Here is a 19,016-nt window from a genome sequence, read left to right as displayed (position 1 = left end):
CCCAACCAAGGTTACTAAAAGCCTGGCATTTCTGCCTGCATTTTGTCTGGCTGAAAGGACAGAGGTAAGTCATCCTTAACCTTTGGTCCAGTTACCTAGGAATCATGGGACAGCGGAATCTTGCAGGACAGGTGGGGGTAATTATCCATGACGACATACCCTGCAGCAGAGTGATAGCTGCAGAAACCAAGATAACTCCCTCAAGGGAGAAACGATGACAGGGATAAGGGTTTCTTGGGCTCATCTTGCAAAACCAAACCTGAGACAACTATCAACCAGGTCATGGCAGGACTCCTGAATTACGCCTCTCTTACATTCTTTCCCCCAGCTTGTTCTATCTTGACCTCATGTGGGTACTCTGGATTATCTTGGAGTCACTAAACCCCTTCATCCCTCTCAATGTTGCAATACTAAATAAATCTTTTCTTTCCTTTTTAAAAAAGATTTATTTATTTTATGTCCCTTTTCAGACACACCAGAAGAGGGAATCGGATCCCATTCCAGATGGTTGTGAGCCACCATGTGGTTGCTGAGTGTTATGGTTACTGGGAATTAAACTCAGAACCTCTGGAAGAGCAGTCAGTGCTCTTAATCACTGAGCCATCTCTCCAGACCCTAAATAAATCTTCTCACAATGACTTTTTTTTCAGTGCATATTGGGGGTGGGTGGCTGAGTCTAGCTTGTTGGAGATGCTCGTACCTGGGCTTCTGCTCCCTTACCCCCCAAAACCCTCCAGTTATAATACCTAAAATGGATATATGCTTTCCTATCTCTCTAAACAACTTTAACACAATTTTGTTTTCTTTCTCAGCATCCATTTTGCAGGACTGTAATGAAAATGAAGCCTCGAAGGACTGAGGTGGGATAGTTGTAGCCTTTGCTCCTATACTGAACAGCCACAGGAAAGAACAGCTTCCTTTCAGATTTTACTCCTCCCGTATCTTACACTGTTACCCTGAAAATGACTACTACCTCTCAGTGACTCTCTTTCCCTGTCTTACATACTGACTATATTTGATTTGTGGAAAGTTGGTTTTTAAAAATGGCATCGTCAGATGGTTGGTAATATAGCTCAGGAAGTACACTGTCTAACATGCACAAAGTCCTCGGAACAACCTCTACCACTACATAAACTAGGTTAAATTCCAAAATTTGGGAGACGGAGGCAGGAGGATCAAAAGCACAAAGACATTCAGCAACAGAATTCAGTTCAAGACCTGCTTAGGCCTATTGAGAACTCTAACTCAACAAAATTATCAGCATTACATACCCTCAAATTAGGTTAAATAAATGCAGAAGCTTTCTTTCCCAAATGTTAGCTACACTATGGTTGGGTTAGGCAACCAGCTAAAACATACTAAAATATAACATCCAAGCTCGGCTTGGTGGCGCACAACTTTAATCCCAGCACTTGGGAGGCAGAGGCAGGCGGATTTCTGAGTTCGAGGCCAGCCTGGTCTACAAAGTGAGTTCCAGGACAGCCAGGGCTACACAGAGACACCCTGTCTCGAAAAACAACAACAAAAAAATCCTCCATGATAAATTGTAGCAAGTATCAGGCAGATCTGGGTTAAATCTGGGGTTTGTCATGGTTTAACAATATCTTTTTGAAGCATTTATTTTTTCCAGTAATAACTATTGCTGTGGGGGCATTTGTCATGTGTCAGGTCACTGTCCTATCTCACCTGCCCTATTTTTTTCCTTTTTAAAAAAGATTTATGTCCCTTTTCAGACACACCAGAAGAAGGAATTGGATCCCATTCCAGATGGTTATGAGCCACCATGTGGTTGCTGAGTGTTGTGAGCCACCATGTGGTTGCTAGGAATTGAACTCAGGACCTCTGGAAGAGCAGTCAGTGCTCTTAATTGCAGGTCACTGTCCTATCTCATCTGCCCTATTTCTTTCCTTTTAAAAAAAGATTTATTTATGTCCCTTTTCAGACACACAAGAAGGAATCAGATCCCATTCTAGATGGTTATGAGCCACCATTCATTGTAGCTAATGAATGCTTCAGAGAAGCCCATGAAGAAAACAGCACTGGGCTGGTGAGATAGCTCAGCAGGTAAAGGGACTTGCTGCCAAGCCTGATGATCTGAATTCGTGCTGACACCTACAAAGTGGAAGGAAGAGAACCGATTCCCCAAAGTTGTCCTCTAACCTCCACACACCCTCTATGGAATGAGTGCTCCCCCTCCAAAAATGTAAGAGAAAAAGACAACACCACTCCCAGTACCAGGTTGTAAATGTCAGTAACTGGATGCCAAATTAAGAGTAGACAATCGAGCCCAGAGCAGGGCCAGAGCTCTTAGCTCATTCAACAACCATCATGTAAGCTCCTAATTTTTCTCTTTTTTAAAAAAAGATTTATTTATTTAATGTTTATGAGTACACTGTAGCTGTACAGATGGTTGTGAGCCTTCATGTGGTTGTTGGGAATTGAATCTTTAGGATTTCTGCTCACTCTGGTTAACCCTTCCACTCCAGTCAACCCCACTCTCTTACTCCCAAAGATTATTATTATACACAAGTACACTGTAGATGACTTCTGAAGCACCAGAAGAGGGCATCAGATCTCGTTATGGGTGGTGGTGAGCCACCATGTGGCTGCTGGGATTTTAACTCAGGACCTTCAGAAGAGCAGTCAGTGCTCTTATCTGCTGAGCCATCTTGACAGCCCCCTAAGCTCTTATTTTCTAGGCACTGATCAACTCAACTAATGCACACCAGTGAATTACAGATGGCAACTCAGCTATAATCCACACCCTTGGCAGGCAGAGGCAGAAGTGTCCTGAGTTAGAAGCCAGTCTGGATTAAGAGAGCCCTGCCTCAGTATAGACAAAAAGATAGATCAAAAATGTTTTGCCTGCTGGGCATGGTGGCACACTTCCTTTAATTCGAGCACTAGGAAAGTAGAGGCAGATGGCTGGCTGAGTTCGAGGCTAGCATGGTTTACATAGTGAGTTCTAGGACAGCTGGAAGTAGGTAATAGGCAAACCTTGTTACAAACAAAGTGGTTTGCCTCTTATGAAACTTATATTCTAGCAGGGGGTTAGGCAAATAGTAAAAAAATGAATACAAATGTAAACTGCATGGTACGCTATTCATTTAATTACCTCAAAGTGCCAACAGCCAAGTAGGGAATTGCTTTACCTACAAAAATGGTCATCTCACATGGCTCAACCCAACAGAGGTGATAGTGCAATGGAATGAAAGGAGTCAGAAGGCTTTGCAGTGGGAGCCAAGCAAAGTGTTAACTAGAGGATCCAGGTGGACCTCAGTAGGTGACATTTTAGGGCAGGAGAAGACTCAGGAGTTACTTGACACTGCATTCACATGTAATACCACCAGGCTATGCAGAAGAAATGAGAAAACAGAAGGAAAATATCTTGTAAACTAGGAAGTTAGAAGAGTTTGGCAACCTTTTTATTTAATTACATTTATTCGTCAGCTTATTAAGTGTGTGTACTTGTGCCTGTATGTGAAGGTGAGGCGACAACTTCTGGAGTCCTTGTCCTTTCACCATGCAGGCGCTCCTAGGGATGGCAGCAAACCTTTGCCCACTGACCCATCTCACCAGCTCGACTGCAGCAAGTTCTTACTTGCTATCATTTAAAGTTCCCTACTTCACTGCTGGAAATAAGAACACAGTCTGAAAGGAATGTAAATATGTACTGTGCTACAAGGTTGCTAGTTCATACTTCATGATAACAAGAGGGCAAATAGGACTTTTGGTTCCAAATATTTCTTACTCCCAAAAGACAAAACAATGTTTTACTGTTACTGTTCTCTGGTCAATAAAGCTTTATCCACACCAAAAGGGTAACGGGACATACCTGAACACAAACTATAGGTCAGATTGTAGTCTGAACAACCTCACAGAAAACCAGGAGAAAAACATGTTCTTTTTAAGAGAAGAAACGATAGGAAACAGTGCTGCTGAGTGTCCATAATTTACTGTTTCCAGTAGGATGGTGCTTCCCTAGCTCTACCAACCCATCCCACCAAATAACCACGACCTGTAACGCTTGCTGAGGGGTACAATTAAATTAGCTACTAAAGGGGAACCAGGGAAAAGTGTACTAAATTAATCTGTAGAGAAATGACAGACATGAAGAATTCCTTTAAAGAGACAGTCCTTAGTTTTAAGGATTTTACATGAGAGAACTCAAAAAGTGGCAAATTTTTTAGAATGTATTTATTTGCATTTAAAAGGAACTGTTGACAACGATTTACTGAAAGTGGGAAAGTATAGCCAACACCGCTGAAACATGTTTATTCCACTGAGCAAAACCTCTTAGATGCTGTTACTGATAGGAAATTGAGAGCTTCAGACTGGTCTAAATTAACAATATCAATCACATCTTTCTCTCCTGAATATATAAAAATTAAAATACCAATTAAAAAACTAATATAGCTTCTCTTTAAATCCTTCTTACAGATACAATCTCAGTATTATTATTTAACAGTGGTAATTTAAGAGATTTGTTTTTCTCACAAGGAAAGCGACAATCTACCAGAGGGAACTGATAGGTTGTCTATAGGCTCATAGTGCAAATCAAAAGTCTGGGGACGCAGCAACTGACATTTCTAAAAATAAAAACAATAACATTCATAGAAGGTTCATGCAAAAAGCTTTACTAGGCAGATGGCCACAGGACTAGAACACCTGCTAATTTTACTGGCAACATCAACAGGACTCCTCGGGTTTGCAGATTCAACTTGTGCTCATCTTAGGCTTTGTATTTGGCTTTTCCAGTTTCGCTAATGACACAAACATGCTATAAAATAAAAGATATTCACATTAGAAAAGCAGATTCTCAAGAGGCAATAGCAGCATTAAAGGGTCCTCCTACGTTGTCTGGGTTCCTACCAAACAAGGTATTTTGGACCAGCAACTTGAAGAGGATGTATTTTGAAAACAAAGCAGAATTATAGTCCATTAGTTTGCTTTTTCTTTGTCTTAGTATGTAACTCTGAGAAACATGAAGCTGGAATCAAAATAGGGGCCCGGGTAAGTGAAAGAAAAACCACACTTTAGATAATACTGCCCATGGAGTCTTTCTAACTGCTCCTGGACCGTGCTTATAAATTCACCCAGAAGACTCCGGCCTCCAGAGTGGGAGGCAGGGATCTGAAGCAGAGTCAATTACAAAATTTAAACTGAATCGTTTCTTTCTTACTTATAACTATATCATGTGAAATAACAATAAGACAGTTATTATATATTAAAGCTGTTCAACAACTTCAGCCAGCAAGAAGTGTCACCCTAGCCTGGCCAAGTTCCAGTTCTAAGGACGTCTGTACTTGACTACAGCTTTATGTGACTAATGGGAACCATCAGTCTGGTCAAATTATGAGGTGCTGGAAGGAGAAAACAATTCTTCCCTTTCCTAATTTTTTATGTGGGTTTTTGAAAAATGAGAGCAAGGAAAAAAAAGCATTACTTACATTCAAATCCCTGAAGTACTCATTATAGTCAAGGGCATATCCAACAACAAACTTGTCTGGAATTTCAAATCCAACAACTGTAAATAAATAATCATAGTTTATTCTTTAGAGAAAATAATACTTTCAAATCTAATTCTTGCAAATGTACCTTCCTTACAAATGTTCTCTAAAGTAACTCTAAGCCATTTCATAGTTAACTTTTTCAGTTATAAGATGGATAAATGATTGGCCAAAGGGCATCTACTTACAGTCTGGCCTGTATCCAACACTTCGAGAGGTCCTTTTCACCAGCAAGCTGTTAATTACAAAAATTACATGTGGCATATGGAAAGACTACAGAGCATTACAAAGAAAACATCAGTGTTCTTAAGTAGTATCATCTGCATTTAGAATCAGGACAGCTTTGCAGACACATAGGAAGGCTGAAAGGGAGAAGAACTAAATCACAGAGAGTTCACATAAAGGTCAGGCCCCTGACTGATCACCACCTGGAGCCTGGTAAGATGCTTCTGAGAGCAGAATCCTAACTATCCACATGTCTATTGAAAGGCAGCTACTGAGGTTGCATGGCTGGGGAGTGCCAGTAAGCAAAGACGAAAAGGTAAGGGATCTAGATCCAGAATCCTTGAACTACAACCCCAATGCTTGGAAAGGGGGTAAGACTTGCTCTTTCACCAAGATTTGTAATAACTGGCCCACGAATGGGAATGTTTTGCAGTGGACACTGAACTCAGAGCCTCGATCACATTAAGAATGTACTCTACCACTGAGTTACTCACTCCATTTTTTAGTTAATTACATTTTCTTTTTTTTATTGTTTGTTTGTTTGTTTGTTTTTGAGACAGGGTTTCTATGTATAGCCCTGGCTGTCCTGGAACTCACCAGGCTAGCCTCAAACTCATAAATCCACCTGCCTCTGCCTCCCAAGTGCTAGGATTAAAGGCGTGCGCCACCACACCCAGCTAGTTAATTACATTTTCAACTATTTGACTGTTGCTAAAAACATAAGTTTTAAGCAGTTTTATTTTTTAATTTATACCTTTATTATTTATAGAAATCAAGAATTTATAAATGTAGTTTGATTACATAATTATATAAAACTCAAAGTTAAATGCTAATTATCTAATGCTTGTCATGTATGCATTCAACCAGAGTTGAAACCTAGTATCACCAAAAAAGAAAAAGTTAATGGCATCACAAAAGAAAAAAAAATCACACACAAAGGTCTCTAGTGTTGTATTTCAGCAGATTATCAGAACCAGAACATGGGCATTGGTGAACTAAGCAGCCTTGTACAGATTTCATCAATTTTAATCACATAGAGACTAGTCTAATCACTACCACAATCAAGATACTCTGACTCATGCAAGGCTCCCTCCTGTACTCTTTCAACCCCTAATCCCTTCTCATCTGTATAATTTTGTTATTTCAAATGGGGTTATATAAATAGGATCACATAGTTTTATTGCTTTGCCTTTGGTGTCCTACTATAATAGCCTTGAAAAATTAAAAATCTTGGGCATATCAAAACTGAGGGACAGGTAAGCATTTTAAACAGAAAGAGCAAACACCTGCTTTATGTACTCCTGAAGTATACTGTACAGCTCCAGTAACACTCATCTCATCTGCTGTTCCTATTTATTGCTGATCTCATGGTGTAAATGTGCTTCCATTTTGTTCAAATTTTGTTCTTCTTAATTCTGCATTATCACAAATGATGTGAACATTCATATTCAGATTTGAGTAGGGAGATAGAAGACAGGTTCTCAGGATGCTTGTCTCAAATTTAGTGCGATCCTCCTGCCTTCACTTTCCAAAAGCTGAGATCACAGGGGTGAACCACCATACCTGACTACAAACCTATACAGATTTTTATATCAACATATAGTTTCACTTCTCAGGGATAAATACTCGGTACAACGTCTGGGGTCTTCTGGTAGTTCCCTGTGCAGTTTTTAAAGAAACTGCTTTCTAGAGTGGTCACACTATCTTACAATACTACCAAATAAGACTTCTTAATTTTTAGTTTGGGGAAAGACCAAAACACACTTGCATAGGCCAACTAGATCATCAAAAATTACCCAAGCATTCTCTGAGCACATCTCACCTTCAGCATGGCAAAAACTCACTGAGGTATATTTGTGCCATCTATCCAAAGTCTATGAAGATAAATTGCTAAAGTAAGTTTTATTAAAATTATAGAGATTCAGAGACTTTATAGATACTTTGATCTTTTAAAAAGATTTTATAAAGCTCGTTGAATGGTAAGCAGACATAGCAGAGTGTATGAGACTATTGCTGTCAAGACTGTCAACCTGTGTTCCACCCTGACGCAGGACCAACACAAATGCAAGTGACACATGCCTATATTCCTGCCACATAAATAAGTATATATTTTTTTAAAAATTAAGAACCAATTAATCATTCAGGAAAAGACAAAAATAAAAGACCCGACTTTTCCTCTACACAAAAAGCACAGAGCAGTCAAAGATATTAAAATAAAAATAAAGCTATAAAGTAAAAATAAAGCAAAAAGCAACAGCAACAACATAATAAAAAAGATGTTACTTTTAACAACAAACCCCAACTTAAAATAGCAGAAGCATCAACTGTGTCAGGTTCCCTGTGTTCAAATCTTCTCTATAGCTTATTAGCTCTGTGTCTGTGGGCAATTCCCTAGGCTTCAGTATCCTTATCTATAAGTTGGAGATAACTGTTGTAGAATCAAACTACAACCAAGGATAAAAACAGAAAACTATGAAAGCAAAAGCCAAATGCCCAGATATAGTAAGATGTGAGATTGAGAAAAAGGAAGCAAGCATGGTAGCAAGCATGGTAAAATTTCAGTGACAACACAAAATAGAATGCCTCATTAACCACTCTAATCCGGAAGATGCAGATGTGCAGGGTCCACCAGTTATTCCTATCTTTGGTATGATTTATTTCAATTTCAAAAGGGGACCTTAGATCATATGCCATGCTACTCAGGACAAGTTTGATATAAGTAACATTCTGAAACAGGAATTGTTACATAAGTCTGTATATATGTGAGAGTTCCATTTCTAAACACTTGTGTATCAAGACTAGACATTCTAGGGATTGGGAGGCGGCTCCGTGGATAAGAGTACTTGGTCTGCAAGCACAAGCACCTGAGTTTGACTCCTAATATTCACATTAAAAACTTGCCCATGGCTGTATGTGTTTGTGACCCCAGCGCTGGCGCTAGAGATAGATTCAAAAACCTCACCAATGAGCCTGCATCGCTAAAACTTTGAGCTTATAGCTCAGTTAGAGACCATGTCTCAGGTAACAGAGTAAAGAGCAGTAGAAGAGGATATTCAGTCCTGCCCTGGCCTTCACATATCTGCATGATGAATGTGTACTCACCTGCACATAATACATATACTACACACGTAAATAAACAATATTCTAAGAAACCATACTATAAATATATGTATTTCCCTAAATAATTTAACATAATTAGATGTATTAACACTGTGGTAGGTATTACAGTGTGTGGGAGAGTATGCATGGGTTCTGTGCAAACACTCCTGCCATTAGAAATTGCACTTATTTTACTTGAGTGTGGGAGGGAGGTATGTGCTGTGGTACACATGGAGGTCAGAGGGAGTCAGTTCTCTCTGTCTACCACATGTGTCCCAGGATTGAACTCAGGCTGTCAGGCTTGGCAGCAGATGACTTTACCCACTGAGCCATCTCACCAGCTCTTCTGACATTCTTTATGAAGGACTTGAACATCTAGGAAGTTTAGCATCTGAAGTAGTTCTGGATCCAAGGCCTTATATATACTGTATTAGACAAGGAATTGACTATGATGGCTTATTAACATACAATAAAATTACAAAAGATACTGTCTTGAATTTTAAGATTACATTACTCTGTAATGATAAAATGAAAGCTGAAAGCATGTCTCCTTACAAAGAAGCAATCCCTTAATATTCTAAATAAGGAAAACATTCTACTTTAAAATGGCATACCTACCTTGCAACCTTAACCATTTTGGGGCTGTACTGCTTAACCAGGGAAAGCAAAGTCTGCATTGTTTTACCAGTGTCAATTATATCCTTTTAAAAAGAAAAGAGACATTTAATGGTAAATAAAACGAGCACAATTTAAAAATCGTCCTTATTACAAACATAAAATACCAAATCCAATATTCTAGTATTCTACAACACAATGTCATTAATTTTTAGCATACACAAAATCTCCCCACAATTCACACAGAGATAGTCTGGAACTTGTAACCTATCTGGCTCTAAGTAAGCAGAGGGGATGTCAATCCCCAGAATCAGATTGTATAGGTGTGGCAAGGTCAAAAACAGAAAACAGAAATGTATACATGTAAGCACTGCACACATACACAAATCTTTCTGTTGTATTTCACACAGGGTCTAGCTATGTAGTTCAGGCTGGTGGCCTTAAACTCAAGATCCTCCTACTTTAGACTCCTAAGAGGTAGGGTTGCAGGCGTAAATTACCGTGTTTGATTCTGTAAAAGATATATTAGATTTTTTTGTAAATTAAAGATACAGACTCTTAACATCCCAAACTTTGATACTCTAAGAAACGTTGCTTTGTATTATCTTTTAAAGAAAGATTTATTATGTATATAATGTTCTGCCTGCATTATGCTGGCAGGCCAGAAGAGGGCACCAAATCTAACTATAGATGGGTGTGAGTCAACATGTGGTTGCTGGGACTTAAACTCAGGACCTGGAGAAGGGCAGACAATGCTCTCAACTTCTGAGCCATTTCTCCAGCCTGCTTTGTATTATCTTTAAAAGCATCTAAATAATAAGTTTTACTATATAAAATGATTTTTAATCAGTGATAAAACACCCACATGGTACCCATTATGCCCTAGATTCTCCAGTACCATAAAAAAAAAATCAGAAAACAGACAAAAATCCATAAAGCAGAAAGACCACAATGAATATCAGGTCTCGAAACTTAACTCCTGCTGGTTTAAAAAGCTGCCATGCTGTCACAGGGCTGTGTAGTAGGACTTGAGGGATGGTCTTTGTAGTTGAGAGCTACCCCTGTATAGTCAGGGAGAAAATTGTCCCTCATCTGGCCAATCACACCAGAAACTATACAGTGCTATCATCCTACATGAACTTTTTTTAAAAAGCTACATTTATTTTGTTTGTGGGGTGTGTGTGTGTTTATAAACCTGCCATGGTTCAAGGACAGCCTGGCTTACATAGCAAGTTCCAGGGCAGCCGAGAAAAGTAGTGAGATTCTCTTCAAAAAAAAAAGTGTGGGGATGTAGAGATGGCTCAGTGGTTAAGAGCACTGACTGCGCCGGGAGTGGTGGCGCACGCCTTTAATCCCAGCACTAAGGAGGCAGAGGCAGGTGGATTTCTGAGTTTGAGGCCAGCCTGGTCTACAAAGTGAGTTCCAGGACAGCCAGGGCTATACAGAGAAACCCTGTCTCGAAACCCCCCCCCCNAAAAAAAAAAAAAAAAAAGAGCACTGACTGCTCTTCCAGAGGTCCTGAGTTCAANTCCCAGCAACCACATGGTGGCTCACAACCATCTGTTATGGGATCCGATGCCCTCTTCTGGTGTGTTGAAGACAGCTACAGTGTACTCATATGCATACAATAAATAAATCTTTTTAAAAAAGTGAAAAAAGTCAAACACAAAGAGCAGTTACTGTGTAACTCCACTCATATATGTCCTCAAAAAACAAATCTTAGAAAGTGGAGAAGGGGGAGGAAGAAATAAGAAATGATGGCTAAGAATACTGATTTCTCTGTAGGGAGATGAAGATGTGTTACTTAAAAGAACAGCCACCAGACAGATGGCTTTGTGGGTACAGTTTACCATGTAAGCCTGGTGAGCTAAGTTCAACCCCTAGATTCCATGTAAAAGGCAAAGGAGAGAAGCAGTTACATAAGGTTCTCTTCTGACCTCCATGTGCACTCAGTGTCATGCTCACTCGTGCAAGCACAAAGGGCTTTTTTTTTTTTAATTAATGAAAAAGAGCCAAAGGTGGTGGACAACTATAAAGAAACAATGTTTTCTGCCACAGTACAACATTTGCACTTATCAATTGACATCAGTTGAGAATGCATGCATACAACCTGTGCAGGGTCAAAGACAGACAAATTCCCAGCATGGAGTGGGGGTTGGTGGACATCATGTCCTACCCATAGGGAGGGAGCTATTCATTGATAGCTGCAGCTAGAGGAGTCAGCTTTCTGTAAGGATGTGTCTCCTGGTGGGTCGACCATTCTAGTGATGGATGGTCACACTTCCAAGAGTACAGGAGCAGCACAAATTGTTTTGATGGGTTTTAAAAAAAGAAACACAAAGTTGGGTAGGTAGGGAAGGGAGGAGTGATCTGAGAGGAGTAGAGAGAGGGGGCAAACATAATCAAAATGCAACAGACTAAAACTAATTGAAAAAAAGAGAAGAGATCTTAAAAAGAAATACAAACTGACCAATAGTGGTACACACCTATAATTCCATCATGTGAAAAGCTGAGGCAGAGAGAGAGGTTATAAAAGCCAGCACAGGTCACACAGTAGGTTCAAAGCCAGCTTGGAGGGCAGGTATGGTGGCACACAACTGTAATGGATAGCATTCAGAAGGCTTAGGCTCCTGGCTCACATTGTGAGACCCAGGACAGCTGAGGCTACATTAAGACCAGGTCTCATAGAAAGAAAAAAAAAACTCGTCTTGAGTTGTATGACAAGATCATGCTGAAGGAAGAAAAGAAGAAAGGAAGGAGGGAGGGAGGGAGGGAGGGAGGGAGGGAGGGAAGACAGCAGGGATGGAATAAGGGAAAGAAGGAGGGAAGAGACATGGATGATGACTTGAGAGGTGCAGGCAGGTGGGATAGAGTTAAGAGTCTAGCCTGAGATATTTATCTACCTCTTTTTCAAAACAAACAGAAACAAACAAAAAAACTAAAAAGTCGAGGGTGAAGCCTGGTGGTAGAACACTTGTTTAGCATGCCCTGGGTTTGATCCCTAGCACCACATATAAAACAAAGAATAAACATTCTTTTGTTTAAAAAAAATAGGGGTATTGGAGCTGGAGGTAGCTCAGTGGTTAACTATAGTAGTTGGAGTTTGTATTTCAGCACTCATACAAAATCCAGGCATCCTGCTTCCATCACATCTCAGGTCTGAAAAGACAAGAGGCAGGAGGATTGCTGGCGTTTGCTAGCTTCTGACCTATGTAAGAAAATGTGAGCCCCAGGTCCAGGGAGAGACCCTGCCTCATAGAATAGGCAGTGCAAGAGGAGGGCACACACATCCTCTCCTGGCCTCTGTTCTTATGCACAGGCATGCATACTTGCACATACATGCATACACCTTCAGACACACAAAGCAATGCACAAACATAAATATTACAAAAAGCGGAAAGGAAACAAGAGATTACAAAAATGAAAAGCAACTACTAGGGGCAGAAAATGATGATAGAAAAATGATGCTCTGGGAAATGCAGAAAGTATAAAGAATGAAAAATGATGGAGAATGAAGTTGATATATATTCTGAAGCCACAATGAGAATCTATTAAAATGCATAATGAAGAACTGGGGACAGAGTCAAGGTAGGAGGATGGTCACAATCTGTGGTATACATGTGTATGTATAGGGTTCAGCCAATCAGACAGATGTGAAACAGGGAAGTCACAGACAAAAAAACAAAGTGTGTGTGTGTGTGTGTGTGTGTGTGTGTGTAGGCAGTTAAACAGTGATAAAAAAGGACGGAAAGGAATAGGAAGACGAAGACATGGAAATGTAAGATTTTATGTAGGACAGCCAAAGAAGGCCTTAATGAGACAGTGACCTCTCATTTACTTCTGAGCAAATCAATGGATCTTAAAGCTTAGCATGTATTGGAATCAGCTCAAGGTTTTCTCAAACAAAGATTGATGGTTTTTATCACAAAGATTCTGAGTCCACAGGCGCCTGGCTAATGCTTTTGGTTTTTACTGAAAAGCAATGGGTTACAGACAGTAGTGGTTTGAGTCCTTACTCCACTCACTTGCCAGGGATATTTGATACTTTTATATTATTTAGATGAAATGTTAAAAATCTTATAGCATTCCATAAAATAAAATTTAACACACTAAATCACACATGCACATATACACACAGATACCCTTCTATATATAGTTATATAAATACATATTTTTGTTTGTGTATTTTTGTTTTGTTTTTAAAATAAGGATTTTCTCAGTCTTTAAACTCACTATGTAACTCAGGCTAACGCAGGAATTCATGAGCCTCCTGAGGATCTGGGATTCCAGACATGACCTACTGTACCTGGCTTCTCTTACGGTTAGAAAACACAAGTCCCCCTGACTTACCTTTATTACTGTACACACTAAGTTAGAAAGTTATAAACAGTATGTTAAAAGTAAACACAGAACTTACTTCAACAATCAAGACATTCTAGAAGAAAACAGAGAAATGAAAATTAGTACATGAAGTGAGACAGTATTCCCAACTATCAGTGAAATCATAAAACAAATTCTAAGAAATTATCCAAATTCATACTTATAAGTATTTTACTATACTGAATCCTTCTCGAAACAAGTGGGCTATTAGAACGCAGAAGTCCTTAATATTAAATCCATCTTACAGAATATTTGACCCATATGGTCATTTTTCATAAAAAGCTCTTAATCCTTAATGTAAGAAACTTGTGAAATTTCTCTGATTCTCAGTGACTCATATGTAAACTGAAAAACTTGAACCAGGTCTCCTTTTATGTATTTTGACTCTTAACTGTAATCTGTATAAATGTCTTTTAAAATAATGTATTTAACATAATATAGAATGCAAAATTTTTATTTCTCCATCAAGCTAAAACTAGTATGGTTGTGTGTGTATATGGAGAACTGAGAAAAATACCAATACGCCCACCATAACCCTTAAGCCCACCCCAACCGCAACTCACTCTTCTAGTTACTTTTACTTTGTAGCCCAGGTTGGCCTAGAACTCATAATGTCGTCAAAGCTGTCCTCAAACTGGCAGCACCATTCCTGCCTCAACCTACTGAATACTAAGATTACAATTGTGATTTACCATGCCTGGTTCGTCACTCACCCACGTTATGCATTTATGCTAGTTAGAGGGACAAGGCGACAGACATTTCATATGCCCACAATACTCACTGAACAGATTCATTCTATACTGTTAGTCTATGGTTCTCAATTCACTCTGCCAAACAACCATAATATCAGAATTGCAAAGTCTTCTTTATTACTCTAAGCTAGTGATTATCAAGGTAGAGTACATAGCATCCATTGGAGTACATGAAAATTCAAAATTCTAGTACTCTCTGCATCCAATGTGTATATACCATGTATGCTGTAGATGCAGCTCCAGTGTCATGTTGCCTGCCTGCCACCAGGCTACCCTTCAGGATGATTACAGACTTACCCTCTGAAACTGTAAGCAAGCTCCCAATTACATGTTCTCTTTTATAAGTTGCCTTGGTATTGTGTGTATTCAAAGTAACTAAAGACATACTTCATCTCCTTTAACCTCTAGTTTTAAGTACTTTACAAGATAAATTACTACCAAAACTCTTACGTAATCTAAAAATACATATGCTGTGGGTAAATCTGTTTAGTAATTGGTCATGAAATTATTTGGAGAATCAAAGCTTGTATGTTAAAAGGAAATAATAATCAAGGAAAATGTCTAATATGCCCATGTTTCAAAACAGTTTATCACAGAAGGCAGTATCTTACAGTGCTACACAGGTCTAAGAATATAAGCCCAGAACTTCTGGCAAACAAGCTACAACTGCATCCCATTCTATAGGCAGGAAAAAGACACTTTAAAGTAAAGGTCAGAGGCTGGTGAGATGGCTCAGTGGATAAGAGCACTGACTTCTTCCAGAGGTCCTGAGTTCAGTTCCCAGCAACCACATCTATAATGGGATCCGATCCCTCTTCTGAAGTGTCTGAAGACAGCGTACTTATAGTAATAAATAAATCTTTGGGCCTGAGCGAGCAGGGACTGAGCAAACACAGTTGACCAGAGTGAGCGAGACCAACCGGAGCGAGCTGAGGTCCTAAAATCCAATTCCCAGAAACCACATAAAGGCTCATAACCATCTGCACAGTGTACTCACATACATAAAATAAATAAACAAGTCAGTAAATAGATCTTTCAAAAAATAAAGGTCAGGATATGCATAGAAAATTTTTAAAAAGATAAAAACAAATGGGACATTTTAAAGACTACTGCTCAGAGAGAGAGAGAAAGAGAGAGAGAGAGAGAGAGAGAGAGAGAGAGAGAGAGAGAGAGAGAGAGAACTGCTACCACTGAGTTTATTTTGTCAAGTAGCTACATGTCTACTTAATAATGGAAACAAGAAGGTAGTCAAATGAACTAACTACCTAAAGTAGTAAACATAGAGAAGTGCAAGAGGAAGGGTTTGAATAAAGGTGAATTTTGGATCCAAAGACTACAGTCTCAAGTATTAATGGGAAAATGTGTGCATTATGTTTGTACTTGCATACACATAAGATAAATTTCCACAAAAAATTAGAATGTTTTAAATAATCCCATAATCTCACCATCAAGATTTAACTTCGCTAAATTTTTATTCCTTGATGTTTTCCACAACAAAAAGAATCTACTGTGGCTGTCATGAAAGGTTATTTTAGAAGTAGAGATCTGTTTAAGATCACAGAGCTGTGTAGTGAGACAGAGCCATTAGGTGAAAAAAACTAAATCCCAGCAGGCCTTGAAGGCTAGGCCTCTTCCAGCCCCGAAAACTGATTATAGAAGTACAGGTTTCGAATAGCTTCTAAATATGGACAAACATGCTAAAAGGGAAAGAGGTCTGGCAGTTGTACACCAAATGGACAGCAGAGAGGAAGAACCGACAGATTACAAATTCTCCCCTCAAGTTTCTAAACACTGCTGATAGCAACATTAGTTTGGCATGACCCTGATACAGGCCTCCAGAATTCCAGTTTTATGTTAAAGTTCCCCTACAGAGTTTCAGTGAAATAAGTAGAGGTAGTGAGTAAGTAGTGCGAGGAAGCAAGCCGTGAGTACTAACCCTAAAAGCTAGAGAAAGAAAGAATTTGCTGTCAGCGTGCAAACTCTTCTACTTCCTGGTTGTATGACTTCAGGATTGTTTACATCTCATAATCCCATGCAGTTTTTGAAACTGTAAGTGTACTGCTTCATTTCCTGATCTGCAAAATGGAAATATAACTGCCCTCACTAGATTACTGTGAAAGTTACCAGATGAATACATTTATATATGGCACAAGTAAAAAATAACCAGCATCTTAGAAAACATACACAGTCTAGTATGGTGGCTCATGTGAGCATTTGGGAGGCAGGACCACCACGTCAAGGCTAACCTGACTTACATAAGAGATGTTCAAGGATGGTGTGGACTCCAAAGTAAGACTGTGTCTTAGAAAAACAAACAGGCGCTGGGGAGATGGCTCAGGGGGTAAAGGCACTTAGTGCCAAGCCAGATGTGTGAGCACAATCCCCTGAACTGTATGGTAGAAGGAGAGAACTGACTCCTGTATAGTAGGAGAGAACTGACTCCTGTAAGCTGTGCTCTGACCTCCACACATTCATGAATGCCCCCTACACATGTGCGCGTGTGCACGCGCGCGCGCACACACACACACACACACACACACACACACACACACACACAGGAACATGAACACAGAAATAAATTAATGTTTAAAAAAGTAGGGGCTGGTGAGATGGCTCAGTGGGTAAGAACACCCGACTGTTCTTCCAAAGGTTCAGAGTTCAAATCCCAGCAACCACATGGTGGCTCATAACCATCCGTAACAAGATCTGACGTCCTCTTCTGGAGTGTCTGGAGATAGCTACAGTGTACTTACATATAATAAATAAATAAATCTTAAAAAAAAAAGTAACAAGGGGGCTGATGAGATGGCTCAGTGGGTAAGAGCACCCGACTGCTCTTCCGAAGGTCCGGAGTTCAAATCCCAGCAACCACATGGTGGCTCACAACCATCCGTAACAAAATCTGATGCCCTCTTCTGGAGTTTCTGAAGACAGCTACAGTGTACTTACATATAATAAATAAATAAATCTTTTTAAAAAAAAAGTAACAAAAATGGGGCTGGAGAGATGGCTCAGTGGTTAAGAGCACTGACTGTTCTCCCAAAGGACCCAGGTTCAACATCACCCACATAGCTGCTCACACCTGTTTGTAACTCCAGTTCCAGGAGATCCAATCACCCTTACACAGAGCTACATGCAGGCAGTGAACATAAAATAAAAAGAATTAAAAAAAAGTAACAAAATAAATAAAGCAAGATGACTCTACAGATTTCACTCATAGTAGTATATATTTATTTACCAGAAACTCTAATATAAACTCTAATATTTGTAAGAACTCTACCAGTATTAAATCACTTAATCTTCTTAAAACTCTGCAGCAGCTACCACTATCACCTTAGGTCTACCTACCTCTGGGGCACAGAGGGTGCCTCCCAAATGTCACAGATAGGAAATGCTGAGCCAGGTTTTGATCAATGCTGTCAGATGCCACAACTCAAGTTTCCAGCCACAATACGATAGCAATTTTCTATCTTTTTAGAGATAATCAGAGATGGGTAGAGTGGGGGCTCATGGGTAAGAACCATAAGATCTGAAGTTAAGATCCCAGTACTCATATAATAAGCGGTGCGTATCCTGTAATGATTGTAACTTCAGCTCTGATGACTTTAGCACCTCCTCAGGCCTCTGTGTGCACATACAGGCTTGCATACTGGGATACACATAGAGAAGCATGTGTGTGCACACACACCTTCAAATGAAACTACATTTGAATCTAAATCTAGTTAAAAAATAAAGACTGCCCTGCTCAAAAAAAACAAAAGACAGCAGTAATTAGCAATATGGACTGTGAGGGTTAATGCTATATTCTGCTGTCATTTGGCTATAAAGTCCAGGAGATAATATTAATCTATATCAAGTACTTCTTTTGGGGGGGGCTTTTTTCAAGACAGGGTTTCTCTGTGTAGCCCTGGCTGTCCTCGAACTCACTCTGTAGACCAGGCTGGCCTCGAACTCAGAAATCCACCTGCCTCTGCCTCTATCAAGTACTTGTTAGAGTTAAACAATACCAGCTTATTTTTACTAATAAAGTACCTCTGAGTAAGTGGTTGAAAGCACAGTTACTAATGTTTCTTGGTATAAAAATGTTCTTTCTTTCCTCTTCAAGATACATACCTTTCCAGTTAAAGTTGAGAGATCATCTCCACCAATAACTTTTATGTCCCCTGTTGACTGATCATTCTAGTTTAAAAAAAGAACATCACTTATGTGCATATTCTTGTATATATACAAGCTTCTCAAATTATTAGATATAAGCTATAAGATTTAAGAAGTTAGCTATCTAATGGTCACAATGTTATGCTATTCTAAATTATAAAAATTATAAGAATTAGGTTTCTAGAAATGAATGACTAGGTAAATTTCACATAGAGATTAGTAAAAATTAAAAATCTTAATTGACCATTACTAGTATTTAATGCTCTGAAGAGTTCTAAAA

General features: G+C 39.3%; 1 protein-coding gene across 1 annotated transcript in view; it reads right to left on the bottom strand.

The window, feature by feature from the left end:
* Window positions 1-4,183: 4,183 nt before the first annotated feature.
* Window positions 4,184-19,016, bottom strand: part of Hprt1 (hypoxanthine phosphoribosyltransferase 1) — a 35,615-nt gene continuing 20,782 nt past the window's right edge. Inside the window, exons 4-9 of the mRNA XM_021187698.1 lie at window positions 18,695-18,760; window positions 13,867-13,884; window positions 9,453-9,535; window positions 5,699-5,745; window positions 5,451-5,527; window positions 4,184-4,780 (exon numbers count right to left, since the gene is read on the bottom strand). Coding sequence (XP_021043357.1) covers window positions 4,733-4,780; window positions 5,451-5,527; window positions 5,699-5,745; window positions 9,453-9,535; window positions 13,867-13,884; window positions 18,695-18,760 — 339 coding nt within the window. The 3' untranslated portion in view covers window positions 4,184-4,732. The remainder of the gene's footprint in view (window positions 4,781-5,450; window positions 5,528-5,698; window positions 5,746-9,452; window positions 9,536-13,866; window positions 13,885-18,694; window positions 18,761-19,016) is intronic.

Source organism: Mus pahari, chromosome X (assembly GCF_900095145.1).
Source record: "Mus pahari chromosome X, PAHARI_EIJ_v1.1, whole genome shotgun sequence".
In the NCBI taxonomy this organism is placed as follows: domain Eukaryota; kingdom Metazoa; phylum Chordata; class Mammalia; order Rodentia; family Muridae; genus Mus; species Mus pahari.
This window is presented reverse-complemented; position numbering and strand designations above follow the sequence as displayed.